The 13,082-nt window shown below is 34.3% G+C and overlaps 1 protein-coding gene across 4 annotated transcripts in view; it reads right to left on the bottom strand.

Moving 5' to 3' along the window:
* The window catches only part of PHF14 (PHD finger protein 14), a 164,097-nt gene that overhangs the window by 85,517 nt on the left and 65,498 nt on the right, over positions 1-13,082 (bottom strand). For all 4 annotated transcript variants that reach the window (XM_048304706.1, XM_048304686.1, XM_048304696.1 and 1 more), the window contains exons 15-16: positions 8,777-8,827; positions 8,501-8,622 (exon numbers count right to left, since the gene is read on the bottom strand). In XM_048304706.1, coding sequence (XP_048160663.1) covers positions 8,501-8,622; positions 8,777-8,827 — 173 coding nt within the window. The remainder of the gene's footprint in view (positions 1-8,500; positions 8,623-8,776; positions 8,828-13,082) is intronic.

The following is a 13,082-nucleotide window of genomic DNA, read 5'->3' on the forward strand; positions in this document are numbered from 1 at the left end:
ATAAGTCTGGTCAATGCTGAGAAAAGTGACTCAATGTCCTTAAGCTCATTGCATCTCTAGCTGCTTTTCATGTACAAGCTTCTTTGGTAATGCAAAAAATCCCAAAACACACAAACCCCATACTCTCACACTGTTCCAAGACAAAATTAGTTTTGAATAGTGTAGATGAAGTTTTGCACCCAAACTTCAGATTACCTACCAAAACCCCACACAGATTAACTAACTACAGATCAAAGACTTTTAAAAGTATTGGGCAGTAGTAACAAAAATGAGAAAAAATGCATGTGGAACAGTAAGCATCACCCTTCTACATACTAAGATTTCTTATTCAAATAGCCCATAACTCACACTACAGTTCTATGAAGAGAGATTTAATTCAGAAAACTGACTGCACAGATGTGCACTTGACACTAATTGTGACAAGTCAAAACTGATGCTGCAACATAGCATTTAAATGGTTATTGACGACTGCTGTGGTCTTCTATCACATCATTTTAATACCTGGACATGAACATTCTCAGGTCATAAATTTCATAACTATAAATTTCAGTCTTGTGGCCCATGTAGCAATGGCTCAGCTTAACAATGCAAAACAACTGAATTGGTAATGAATTTGACATTTGCTTTCTGAGTGTGCAGTACTATGAAATTTTCTGATGTGATAAGCTCGCTGCACTCAAAGTGACTGAACCAGCTTGGCCCGAATGAAGGAGTAAGTGACACATTCAAATGCCAACTGAATTGAATTATTTGATGCAATTTGATGTAAGAAAAAAATCTCAAGAATGTCCACAAAAAAAATAAGCTACTGACTCCATTCCTATGATATTTTTGCAGTCATAGCCTATTACTGGTAACCAGACTGAGAAATAATTTGCTATGTCATGAGTCTCCCGTCTTCCATCACAAACTGCAATTTCAAGATCTGCATCTTGTTTCATTAAATACTTTTAATCTTCCAAGGGAGCACCTCATTCAGTGACTGCTTTATCTAAAGAGGCCACTCACTACTTATAGCAAAGAACCTCTATATCATATTTTTTCATTTTATAAATTATTATAAATCCTAGTAGTTATAGAATACAAAAAAAGGAGCAAAGGTCTCTGATACATATATTTCCTAGGGCAATCAGAAAAATCATAAATAAATTCTGAGATACATAGCTGTCCAGAGAACAGATTACAGCTGCGAAATACAGTTTCAAGCTGTTATTTACAAACCCACGATTGCAGCACAGACTTGATCAAGCAGCTGTAACTGAAGGGGAAAAAGGGAAAACTATATATTAAAAATTCAGTAATAAAAAAATGGCAAAATATTTCTTGTTAGTGGAAAACAAAGTAACCCCATAGAAAGATCCTCTTATTTACGAGTGGTTATCTTGTTGCCTATTTCTGAAGTTCATGACACTGCTACAGAAGCTTTTTGGATCAGCATACTTCAAATATCAATACTAAGAACTTCTGACAACTAATGAAGAGTATAAACTTCTACTGTTCACTAAGCTTCTACAGATTAAAGCCCAGTATGAACTTCAAGAAGGTTTGACTGACAGGTCACTAAACAGCCCAAAAAATAATGTGAAGAAAAACAATTGGGGAATGCTTGCACTGCTCTCCCCTATTCACTTGTAAGAGGAACACTAACAAACCTCATCAACTATCACAATAATACTCCAACAGGGTTTTAGTACTTCCGTAACATTGAAGACAGACAAATATGCATTTTTCCTCTATTCTAGGTACTTTAAGGATGCATACTTCTTCCCAGTGTATTAATAGGAAATGTCATTAAATAACCCCCAAAAAATCAAAGAAACATTTTTGTGGAGCGTGCAGGGGGAATCATGCTTTGCCATTCCTGCGTTTGATCAGAAAGCACAGTAGGCCAGATAATTTCTCATGCAGTTTTGCTCTCTTTTGCAAAACGAAGGCTCAATGTTAAACTTTACAGAAAAATTACATCAGATTGTCCTGTACATGTTTTTCAGCCTGAATTTCTTAATTCTGGTAACAGAATTGAATGGTAAAAAAGTCTTTTAAACATGGAAATACCTCCAAAATTTCAGTTTTGGGCCACTCCTATATAGACTACCCCTAAGATAGTTCCTTCAAGACTACACATTATCAAGAATCAAACCAGAGATGGAACACAAAATCAGTAGCCAACGATCTGAGCTTCTATTATTTAGATGGTTTAAATTTCCCCAAAATAAAGCAGCAAAACAGTCAACTGAGAAAGGTAACCTGGGCTTCAATTCCCATTTTGCTGTCTCATTCCAGGAAAATAACAGACAAGTCTACTGAAGAAATCCACTAGGTACCAGGTAAATAGATTGATGCCTAATTAACAGAAAACCCAAGGGTCTGCCATGCACTTTTAGCAAATGTTCCAGGCATGAGCAGCTTCAGGTAGCTGGAAGCCCAAATCCAAACGCACCGAGCAGTCTGCTTCTAGAGAAGCCCTGAATGACAGCAGTGTAATTCTTATTACCAGACCTATGCCTGACTCCTAGGTACTTGGCAAGAGAGCTGCACAATGCCTACAGGTTTTTTTGTAATGTCTGCCCTAGCATATGAATTTACAGAAAGTAAAATGCAGTGCAAATTCAGTTTGAATAAAGGCCTCTGTGATGAAAATGCGCATTTGTCATCATACGTACTATCCTGAAATCTAGAATAAAAAAGAAACACTTTTCAGAAGGCAATACAATAAAGAATTATGCAAAAAATGATCTAACAGGTAACTCAAGCAATTAGAAAACTTAACTCACAGATTTAATCCCTGTAAATTTTATAGCAGAAATAAACTACACAACTGAATGTTACATTTCCTTTCATTCTCTTAGTTCATTCCAATAAAATAATGCATTTTTAATCCGCTGTAACACACAAGATTGCTGCAAATTGTGGCTTAACTAACATTTTCCTTGTGATTAATCCCTACATTAGTGGTCTTGAACTTCTATGGTAACTAACAGGCTTTCAATCACTCTGACAGACTGTGAATTTTGTTGCAGTGCATTTAAAGTAATGAATAATTAATGTACTTGTTCTGGAATAAACTTCGGCTCATGAAGAGATTCAAAACTAACAGCTAAACAAATAAGGAAGAAATCCTTTACTTGAAGTTTGGCATGCCCCTTTGCATGGAAATTTAAGAAATAAAAATGCAAAGGTAAACCTATACAAGACAAATACAATTAAGGAAATCTGGTGAGAGACATTTTTGGAGGGAAGAACTCCAGAGGATTCAAAAGAGACTGTCTAGAACACACTTTCTGTCAAAAGCAGAATTAAAGCTGACCACTGTGTGCAGCTAAGCATGCAATCTTTTATACAGTATAAATTATCATCCTAAACTTGATACATACGTTTGTAGCACCAGAATCACAGATGCTGCACACCTCTTGAAGATTTTCAGTTACAGTATGCTTGGATAACTCATACTATAGCCAACCTTATAGTTAATTTTACTCAATCACTTCTTCGTTTAGTAAATATGACACTGCATATATTTTATTATTTCTCCTTTCCTACTCCTCACCTTCCCTGCCTTGATAGAGTGACTGTACGTGCAGCACATTAGACTTGCTTGAAAAGTGAGAGAGTATATTGGGAAAAATAAGTACTTTTACATTTAGCTTATTTCCTAGTAAATATATCCATTAAAACAAATACTACTTACATGCTTAATAATTTGCTTTGCAGATCTATGTTTTTTGAATACTTTATAACCAGCATTCAAATCAATGCTTTTGACAAATTCTATTCTCTATTCTTTCAAATACATGACCTTCATATTTTTTACCCTCTCTGTAATGCTGAAGTCACAATTTTGCCTCAGTTACTGCAAATCAAATGCAATGGAAAATTCTAACTTAACTGACAATACAGCAGAAAAACTCAATACATAAAACTACAAAAGAATGTACTGTATGCTTGCTCTAAATTGTTGGATGAAGAAATCAAGTGTTTTACAGAGATTTCTTTAACCTGGTTTTGGCCCATACAAGAATGATACTTAAATTCTATTCAGCTTTTCTCAAAATCTACTGTTGAGATGCCAGTTTTATCTAATTCACTACATTCCAAAATATTACCCAAGCACATCTTAAAGCCAACAATAGAAGCTATACTTAATTCTTTTTTTTAATAGCAGCAGTTGAAAACTGGATTATTTTTGAGACCACTTCTTTAGAAGGGAAGTCATTTAGAAATCTTCCCTTGAAAGTTTTTGAACTGGATTAGCTTTTGTATTCTTCTTTAAAGAACTGTTCTATATATTAAAACTACTTTAATTCATCTTAATTTTTTATATTACTAAAGCAGATTATACAGTAATATTGTGCTAGAAGCAGTCATCTGTACAGTGCTACAATATGGAGGGCAGGTTTTACCTATTACATATTCAGCCACTGGAAAGACATTTCTTTATCCATGTTTCTACTAAATATTGGGATGTTCTAAAGAGAATTATTGGGGAGCTATTTTTAAAGATCTGCATGAGTGAATTACAGCCGCATTAAAAAAACCCCAAAAAACCAAAACAGGAGGTACTTATGAATCAAGCAATTCCTCTGCAAGATCTATACTTCTAGGCAATTCATGTGAGACTGTAATTAAGCACTCAGGAAACCTATTAAATGTCTAAACTATATATGACTTCAAAAGATTCACAAAATGAAAAGAAAAGCATCGCATCTGAATTCTTTCTGAAACATACAGCAGAGGTCAGCTCTAAAAACAAACAAAACCTTTAAAATTATTTTCTGAGTTTCTTAGAAAATTCACCTTTCACATCAAGCTTTAGAAACTCCCGTATTTCAATGTATGTCTTTAATTTCATGCAAATGTTGCCAATATTTGATAACTGGTTAAGACTGAGCAGTATATTTTTATAGGTACCCTCTGGTTTCACAATACTTTAGTTTCAAGCACACAGTATAGCTCTTTTAACTCCTCTCTCTTTTTAAAAAGTTCTCTGTCTTCATGCCCTATATCAAACCTATCTGTGTCAAATACAAAATATTTTAAAAACTCCATCTTTTATTACTATTTCTCTCAAAACTCAGTGACAGGTCATTTGAGTAAAAGATACTCAAAATCCACACTTTTCTCTAATTACAGCTATAGCTTTCTCACTTATTTATAATGACAGTTACAGATCCAACTTTGCCTCATTTGAGTACATGGTTTCAATTAACTTTTCACTGTTAGATCTGTAAATCTTGACTGTGCCACTCACTCTTCTTGTAAATGGTAAAAATTGCAGAATTAATTAGTTCAACAGAATGTACACAGACATGTATAGAAGAATTTATAAAATAAATTCACTGTAATTTCTTAAAAAAAAAAAAAAAGCCATCACATAAGGATCACAAGACTGATCTTTTCTAGCGGACAAAACCACAAAATCTGAACTTTCAGTTCTAGTGCATGCTACTATACTGAAAGAGCCTAGCTATATTATCTGACATCCCTGATTAAATAAGCACTATCTTGACATGTCTGTAATACATACATATGGCAAACTATTAGCATACATAAAAGCAACATGTCAGTAAGTTTTAGACAAAAGCTAATAATTAAAGATATCCTAATTTTTGTTACTACAGTCACTAAGGCATAGTTCAGTCAGTAAAGTATTACAATTCATCAGAATGAAATGTGCTTTTTAATGAAAAATCCTTCCATAGTCATTTACTGATTTTAAACCATATGAACAACAGGTTAAGTAAAGCCACTGAACATATAACAAATAATCCCTTAACCATCCAATGCTACCCAGAAGCAGCTAAAATGGAGACTAAAAAAAAACCATTCCAATAGTCACAGTAATAACTAGTTAAATTATACTTTTTTTGCTCCAGATTCATTGCTAAATAGATTACTATTATAAATTATGAATTTCTGCTGCACTATTTGAAATAGGAAAAAATTGCTTATCTTCCTCTAATTCTTACTCAGATAGCAACTCTGGAGTCAGGGCCAAATAAATTTTAGAAAAACTTACAATTTTTAAAAGCAGCTTGTCCAAGTATCATGTAACTAGCCCTGTCTGTGGTAACATGGCAGAAAAAGACAGAAGGCCCTTCAAAATTATTCCTTAAATCTGCGGTTTCACCAGTTACATATTTCTATTTAACTTAGTGATGAACTTCTCTAGTCAGAAAAATCTCTTGTATAACATCACCACAACCGCCCTTTTCTTAGTTACAGATGGGTTGGCAAGGCGGAAAATTAAATCCAGGAATTTTCGTGAAGACCAAAGACATTAAAAAAGATCTGAGAAATTTTGGGCTTTACTAACAGATAGTACCAAACAAACAGATATTGAAAAAATACTTTGTATACTGTTCCAGTTTGGGCGGTCACCCCAAGACATATACTTTGTTTTCCCTCCTAAACATATCTTGCTTGCAAGGAACCCTACAACCTTGCATTTAAAACACTATTTCTACCACCACAAAGGATTCCTGCATGATGGTACAGGGAGAAGAAAGCAACAGGGCAGGCAGAGGGTCACTTCTACCACTTTGTGACAACACAAAAGAAAATAAGCTTCTGAAAACTTTCTCTGACATAGAACACTCTGTGAATCACTCCCCTACACATCTTAGGCTGCAGAGTTACCACAATTTAGTAATTATCAAAAGTAAGCCTCCACAGCTCTTTAGAAACAGTGGTAATCTAAACCGGATAAAGTTGAAGCTATTTATAGGAATTATCTGAAGAATAGCAAGTTATAAATTTAAATATTTTTTAAAAAGTAATATGGAAAATAAGATTTAAGGAAATATTTTTCAGAAAATTACGAACAAAGGATTAGAACATAACAAAATCCTTCTCCTATGCAGGAGTACTGTTCTTGGCCTAATTATGAGGATGATTTTTAAGAGAACCTGTTGGATTTTTGGATGTAATATGTTTATTTTTGGCCCATCTAAATCACTACTAAAATCTTTTCCTGTAGTAAACAAAACATAACACTAATTTTCTACCATTATTTTTTAACTGCAACTTAAATATACAGCTCCTCATGGCATTTCCTCATCTTATCCTTTATGTCCTCCAATGTGGTATTTAAGACTTCTAGAAAAAGCCTGAAGAAAAAAACTAATTCACTGCCTTTTTCACAGTAAAGCACAGTATATGTTTTACCAGGATTCCTTCCCACCACAAAATAGCCTTCCTGCATCTTTTATTTCTTGCAAACTATAGGGCTTAAGAAAGCCCTTTATCTTGTCATGGGCAGATAAAAACCTGCTGCCACCAGTTCTCATCAGTGTAACTGCACGAGCAATCCCTGTAACGCCCCCCTCTATTTCACAGTCTGGTTCTGAGTAGGATCTAGGATTACCCAGCAGTAGCAGCTTGTCTATATATGAGAGTCACACAGTTACTGATGAGCTTGTAACAGGCACTCTGCCTCCAATTTGGAAATACAACTGCACTCTGGCACACAACCTTGAAATTTTATCAACTTCTATGGAAATCATATGCTGTGATTGATACTAAAACCAGCTATTCTGAGTATGTACAAGACTGTATCTGTACCTGTGACACATCCTGATTCTTGCCTATGTGTTGCTTGCCTATGTCATCAGTGATTCTGACTTCCCTCATAACTCTGACTCCCAGAAATAAACTAAAATACTTATTTTGGAGTAATCCTTCCAGTTAAAAGCAACAATTATATGTGACCTAAAGAGAAGAACTTGTCTAGAAAAATCTGGTCGAAACGTACAGGACCTAAATACAACACACTTCTTTTAATCTGAACTTATCAGATCATTTTAATGAAATCTCTGTAGATTCAATTAAAATCCACCTTCTGATTGATAAGGTCCATGATTCTTCTTTCAAGAATTGCAAACAGTTTCTACAGCTTTGTAAAGAGGCTACAATGTGAGCTATAAAGTCAAAATCGGCAGAAGTTGCGGTCAATGGTAGCTATTTAATAGCAGCTGTTCTATACTTTAATTAGATTTCTGCACCTACTAAAATATCATTCAACGGTCTTTTTTTTATTTCTGTTTCAGATAAGAAACATGATTATCCAACCCTTTCATGATCTGCATTAATGGAGGTAGCATTAATACCTTTTTAAAAACTTAAATTCCTCATAATCCACATTTCAGCTCATAAAATTGTTGATTATTTTAATTCAATTACTTTTAGGATGCTCATGTAGCTTTAATATCATTAAAATGCTGGTTTACCATTCTGACCTGCTCTAAAACATTGACAATTCACCCTGATGGGAAAAAGTTAATTCTCCTGTGTTAGAAAAACAGATTATCTTGGTTATTTAAAATATAAATATTTTTGGCAGATCAATAAGTGAATCTAGTCAGTATTTCTGATGCAATGTTTCCCCTAGATAAGGAGAGGAAATTTATTTTGTTTTTAAAAAATTCACTTTCTTCATTTTAATCATGACAGAGTGATAAAGATGGGACTTTAACTCCTCGTAAGGTCAGAGTATCAAACCTACCTGACTAGATTTTCATTGTCTCCAGTGCCTTTGCAGGTAGCACACTCAGTCCTTAAATCCTCTGACTTGGGCTTCTTTTGCAGCACAGACTGCCGTTGCCTTCTTTCTCTGGGAATACGCTCCTGTCACAGCACAAGGCAAAAAGAAAGGAATGGGGGGAAAGGAGGGAAGGAAAGCAAATATTTTCAATTATGGCTTGGAAGTAACACTTCAGCCCAAAGTTTAATTTTTTGTGAAACTGTTAAAAAAACAAACAACAAAACACTATATTCCAACCTCAGGTTTTTCTTCTTCAGGCACAAAGCTTCGTTTTCGTCCTCTAGTTCTCTAGAAGAGAATATATTTAAAATTCAGTGTTAGGCAACAGAATGGTATTGCTATTTACTTATTACTCCTAACAACAACAAAAACATACTGCAAGAAATAATTTAAAGCATCACCGACAGAACGATTGCCAAACAACTACACTAATCACATTCTGGATATAAATCTATAGAATTAGCCAGAAAGTAAATATAAACACTTGAGCATGCTAAGTCTTGTTCTTAAAAAGATTGCCACTAGAATTACAAATATCTTACAGACTTTGCACAAACTTCCCAAAACTAGTAATTTGAAAATTGATATGACCAGTGAATTAAAATAAATTCATTGAGCAGTAAAATGTGCTCTGTTTGTAAGCCAAGTGATAAGATTAAAAAAAAATCAAAATTAAAAATTTTATCGAAACAGAAAACTCATAGATTTTGAGGAGTAACAAGAATTAAAGCTTTCAAACTGGAGCTTACTATAATGGGTATATGGCAAATGTTTATAAAGCTGTAGCATATACCAACATATGACTGGTACACAATAGATGTTTCTGATGATTCTACACAAAAAGCAGAAATTATTTCAGTATTTCAGATGGCAAAAAAAATATAAAAAAATATAAATACCAACAGCGTGGAGGACAAGAGGTGTCCACAGACTCTAACAGCAAGTACCAAGGGTTTACAAGCATCTCTTAAGTTGCTACACACAACTTGACTGAGTTCAGGTTCAGTCACTACATTTTATCTTTAAAACAGCAGCATTATGTTATATGAGTGCCACAAGCTGACAGTATCGCACTTTCCTTCTGGTTTAATAAGGGAAGTATATTAGAAGGGATGTGGAAGGAAGTAAGAAACATCAGAGACTATTCCAGTAACCCAAAATGTCAGACATACTGACATTAATAACAAAAATATATTAAAAAATCATGAAAATGCTTGTTTTTCTGGGAGGAAATCATCACAGTAGGAAGTAATTTATCATATGATAAAGGAAAGCACTGACTACTTTATGATTTCTTAAAAATTTTTGAAGCAGCTGGTGTTCACTTCAGAAAAAGTAAAAAAAACCAGCTCATCAGAAAAATCTTAGACCAGTTTAGAAGCACAAGCAGTCATAAACCCAATTGCAAAGAAGCTAATAATATCATGCTTCTCCTGCTTGGGTCCTCTTTGAAGGTGATTTATACTAGCTTCAAATTCAAGACAGTTCCCTATTTTAAACAGTTTTACAGATTTAAATACAGCTACACTGCAAATAAACCTGCCACTTCAACACATCTACAACTTTATACTTATGCAGATTTTGATCTGTATACGTTAAAAATGCTCTGTTTGGGAAGACTTCCCTTTTTTAGACAAGAGTTAACACTACACTAGCAATGAATGTAGTTGAATGGAAAATGCTAGTCTACTTCATGGCTCTTTAAAATACTTTAATTACCATTCGGATTCTCTTTCACATTTCCCTAAGGGTGATTTATTAAAAAATGTAAAACCTTATCTATTTAATACATACCAATATTTACTGTACATTTAATAATTGAGGTGTGCTACATTCCACAAGCCACACAGTAGACACCCAAGTGCCCAAATCTGGAAAAAGTGATTTACTACAGGTAACTGAATTTATCAGTGTAATATTAGAGGTATTAATGTAACATGGGCTACATGTCAACTACATGTTAAACAATCCAAGGTCACTGCAAATTAAAACGAGACAAAAGAAAAGTTTGATCAGACACCAGCATACTGACTGCCAATTTTACTACTTTCAGCCTCTGGAATTAGTCCTAAGAACATTTACAAAGTTAAATAATTTTAAGTTGTGTAGGCCCTCCTGAATGCAGCTGTGTACAGATTATAAAGAAGTAGGTATAATGGTGCACTGCCAATAAAGGCAGTGTTACGGTCCTCGCTCTTCATGTTTAAGCAGCAAGAGAAAAGAGCGTAGGCCTTGTAACATCAGAGTAATGCTATCTTGAAAACTGATACATAATTTGGACATCTAGGCAACAAAGACATTACTTTTGACTCTAAATAGAAAGTATTACAAGTTAATAACTCCATTTTAAGGAATAATGAAACATATTTAAACTTCAGCAAAATGGAGATGTAAGATTTATAAATAATTTAGTCACTTTTGCCAAGAAAATATTGGTTTTGACCTGTATAAAGTGCTGTATAAAGTGTTATGTATATGACCAGGAATGTCACACTAAATTACACTTTCATGATCATTTCGTTAGCTTTCTAAATCTTCAAACATACTTGAGTTTGTTCGATAATCACTAGAAAACAAACATTAAAATCAACACCTTTAGCACACATACTTGTAGGATATTTTATATGCTTTGAAAATAACAATTTTACACTTTTTTTTCCAAAGAGACCTCCACAGTTAAATATATTTGCAATGTTTCTGCTCAGATCATTTTACTATTGCCAGCATTCAACACGGAAAATAAGATCAAATTTGCAACTGAAAATTGAATATTCTTTGATTTTCAGCAACAGCCCTCCAGTAATTTGACATTTGTCATTTTACATATGTTGTCAATAAAGTTACCTTACAGGTTAACTGGAAATAATCAGGTAAATCTGGATTACTATGTTCAATATTATTCACTGCTGTTTGCCTCAAAGTACTGCATTTTAAATTGCTTTGAATAATTTCTGTCATTAGCAGGCTCAGAATGAAAACATCAGAGATTAAAAATATAAAATATTAGAGCTGCATGTACTCTCCGTAAACAATTTAAAATTTAAGATTTGGTATTTAAAAGTAGCTAAAGGAACCTTGTTATTAAATGGCATATATTACAACTGAGATAAACTTGTTCATATTCAAAACTTATTATGCTAATCCCATAAAAGATGCATATAAAAACAGTGATTTTTTTTACTCGAAATACCTGGCAATTCAATACTACAGAGATACCTTCAGTTGAGGATTTCCCTGTAACATAAAATGGAGCAAGACAGTTTTGAGAAATTTGTCCCTGCATTTCCAAAGTGTTCGAACAGTAAGTCAGGGAAGCAAAGACATGTTATCAGCACTCAAGCAAAATCCCAATTAATGCCACTGCTGTCCCAGCAGCTTTTTTATTTTACTGCAGACGGTAGAAATGCTGTAAAACTTCTGCCATTTGGGATGGACAACTCAGTCCAGATCAAAACAGAGCAAGGTATGGATAAGAGAGATGCAACCCATACACAGCAACTGTGACAAGGTGACACTTTAGGACAAGAATAATAATTTTTTAAAGAGTACTGAACAATGGAAAGTGGTTCAAAATATGCACCTATAAAATTTTCTACATGTAGAAATAAAAGATTTCTGTGAAAAATTATTTCAAATGTTGACATTTAATGACCACTTTGGCAAGTGTTTGGCTGTGTTTCATCCTAAGTTGTGCGCTTGCACAGCTTTGGAATTCATTCAGTGGGCACTCCAGTAAGGGCAAGGTGTGCTATGTGCTCAGATACTTCCCTACTAGTAACAGTGAGACTCTGAGAGTGAGACTGAGCTCTGAAGCCCACAGCATCAGAGTGGAATCACCATGCAGCTCTGTTTACTACATAGGCAGCTGAAGATTTAAATCAGATGTCTATAGCTAAGGGCTGATTCTGTATAACCTTAGCTGCCCCAAAAACTCGGACAAACACGCCAAGCTCATAACAAGTGCAAACTCCGTTTTTCATTTCATTCCTTTCACAATTATGGCAGTGAAATAATACAAATAAAAGAATGAATTGATGCTAAAATCAGTCGAATTAGTAAAATCTGACCTCCTGATACTATACCATATTTCTATTCCTCCCCTTCTCTAGTGACTTCTTAACCTCTTCTTCTCTAGTGCATCCAAAACACACCTCCCACCATATTCCAAAGTTCTCCCTGTGTTCCCCAACTAAAGTGAGAACCTTTTGCGTACTCAGGCCTCATCCTTCCCATTCAGCTGCTCTAATAAATACTCCAACACTTAGTTACCCATGGCATATATAGCTCTCAGTCAAATACTGTAATAATGGGTCTACCAGTTACTAAAGGCAATGCTACTATAGTAGTGGGCAACTAACTTATTTTCATTAGGAAATCCAGTTAAAAGCTATTATTTTTTAAAATAAACAGGCCAAAGATTTAGCTGCTGCATCACAAAGAACATACCTTACATTGAACTGAAAGAGAAAGAGTATTTTATTTCAATACCAATGCATCCCAAAATAATCTGAGCAGCCCAAGAAAGGTCAACGAATTAAAATTA

Source organism: Corvus hawaiiensis, chromosome 1, assembly GCF_020740725.1.
Source record: "Corvus hawaiiensis isolate bCorHaw1 chromosome 1, bCorHaw1.pri.cur, whole genome shotgun sequence".
Classification (NCBI taxonomy): Eukaryota; Metazoa; Chordata; class Aves; order Passeriformes; family Corvidae; genus Corvus; species Corvus hawaiiensis.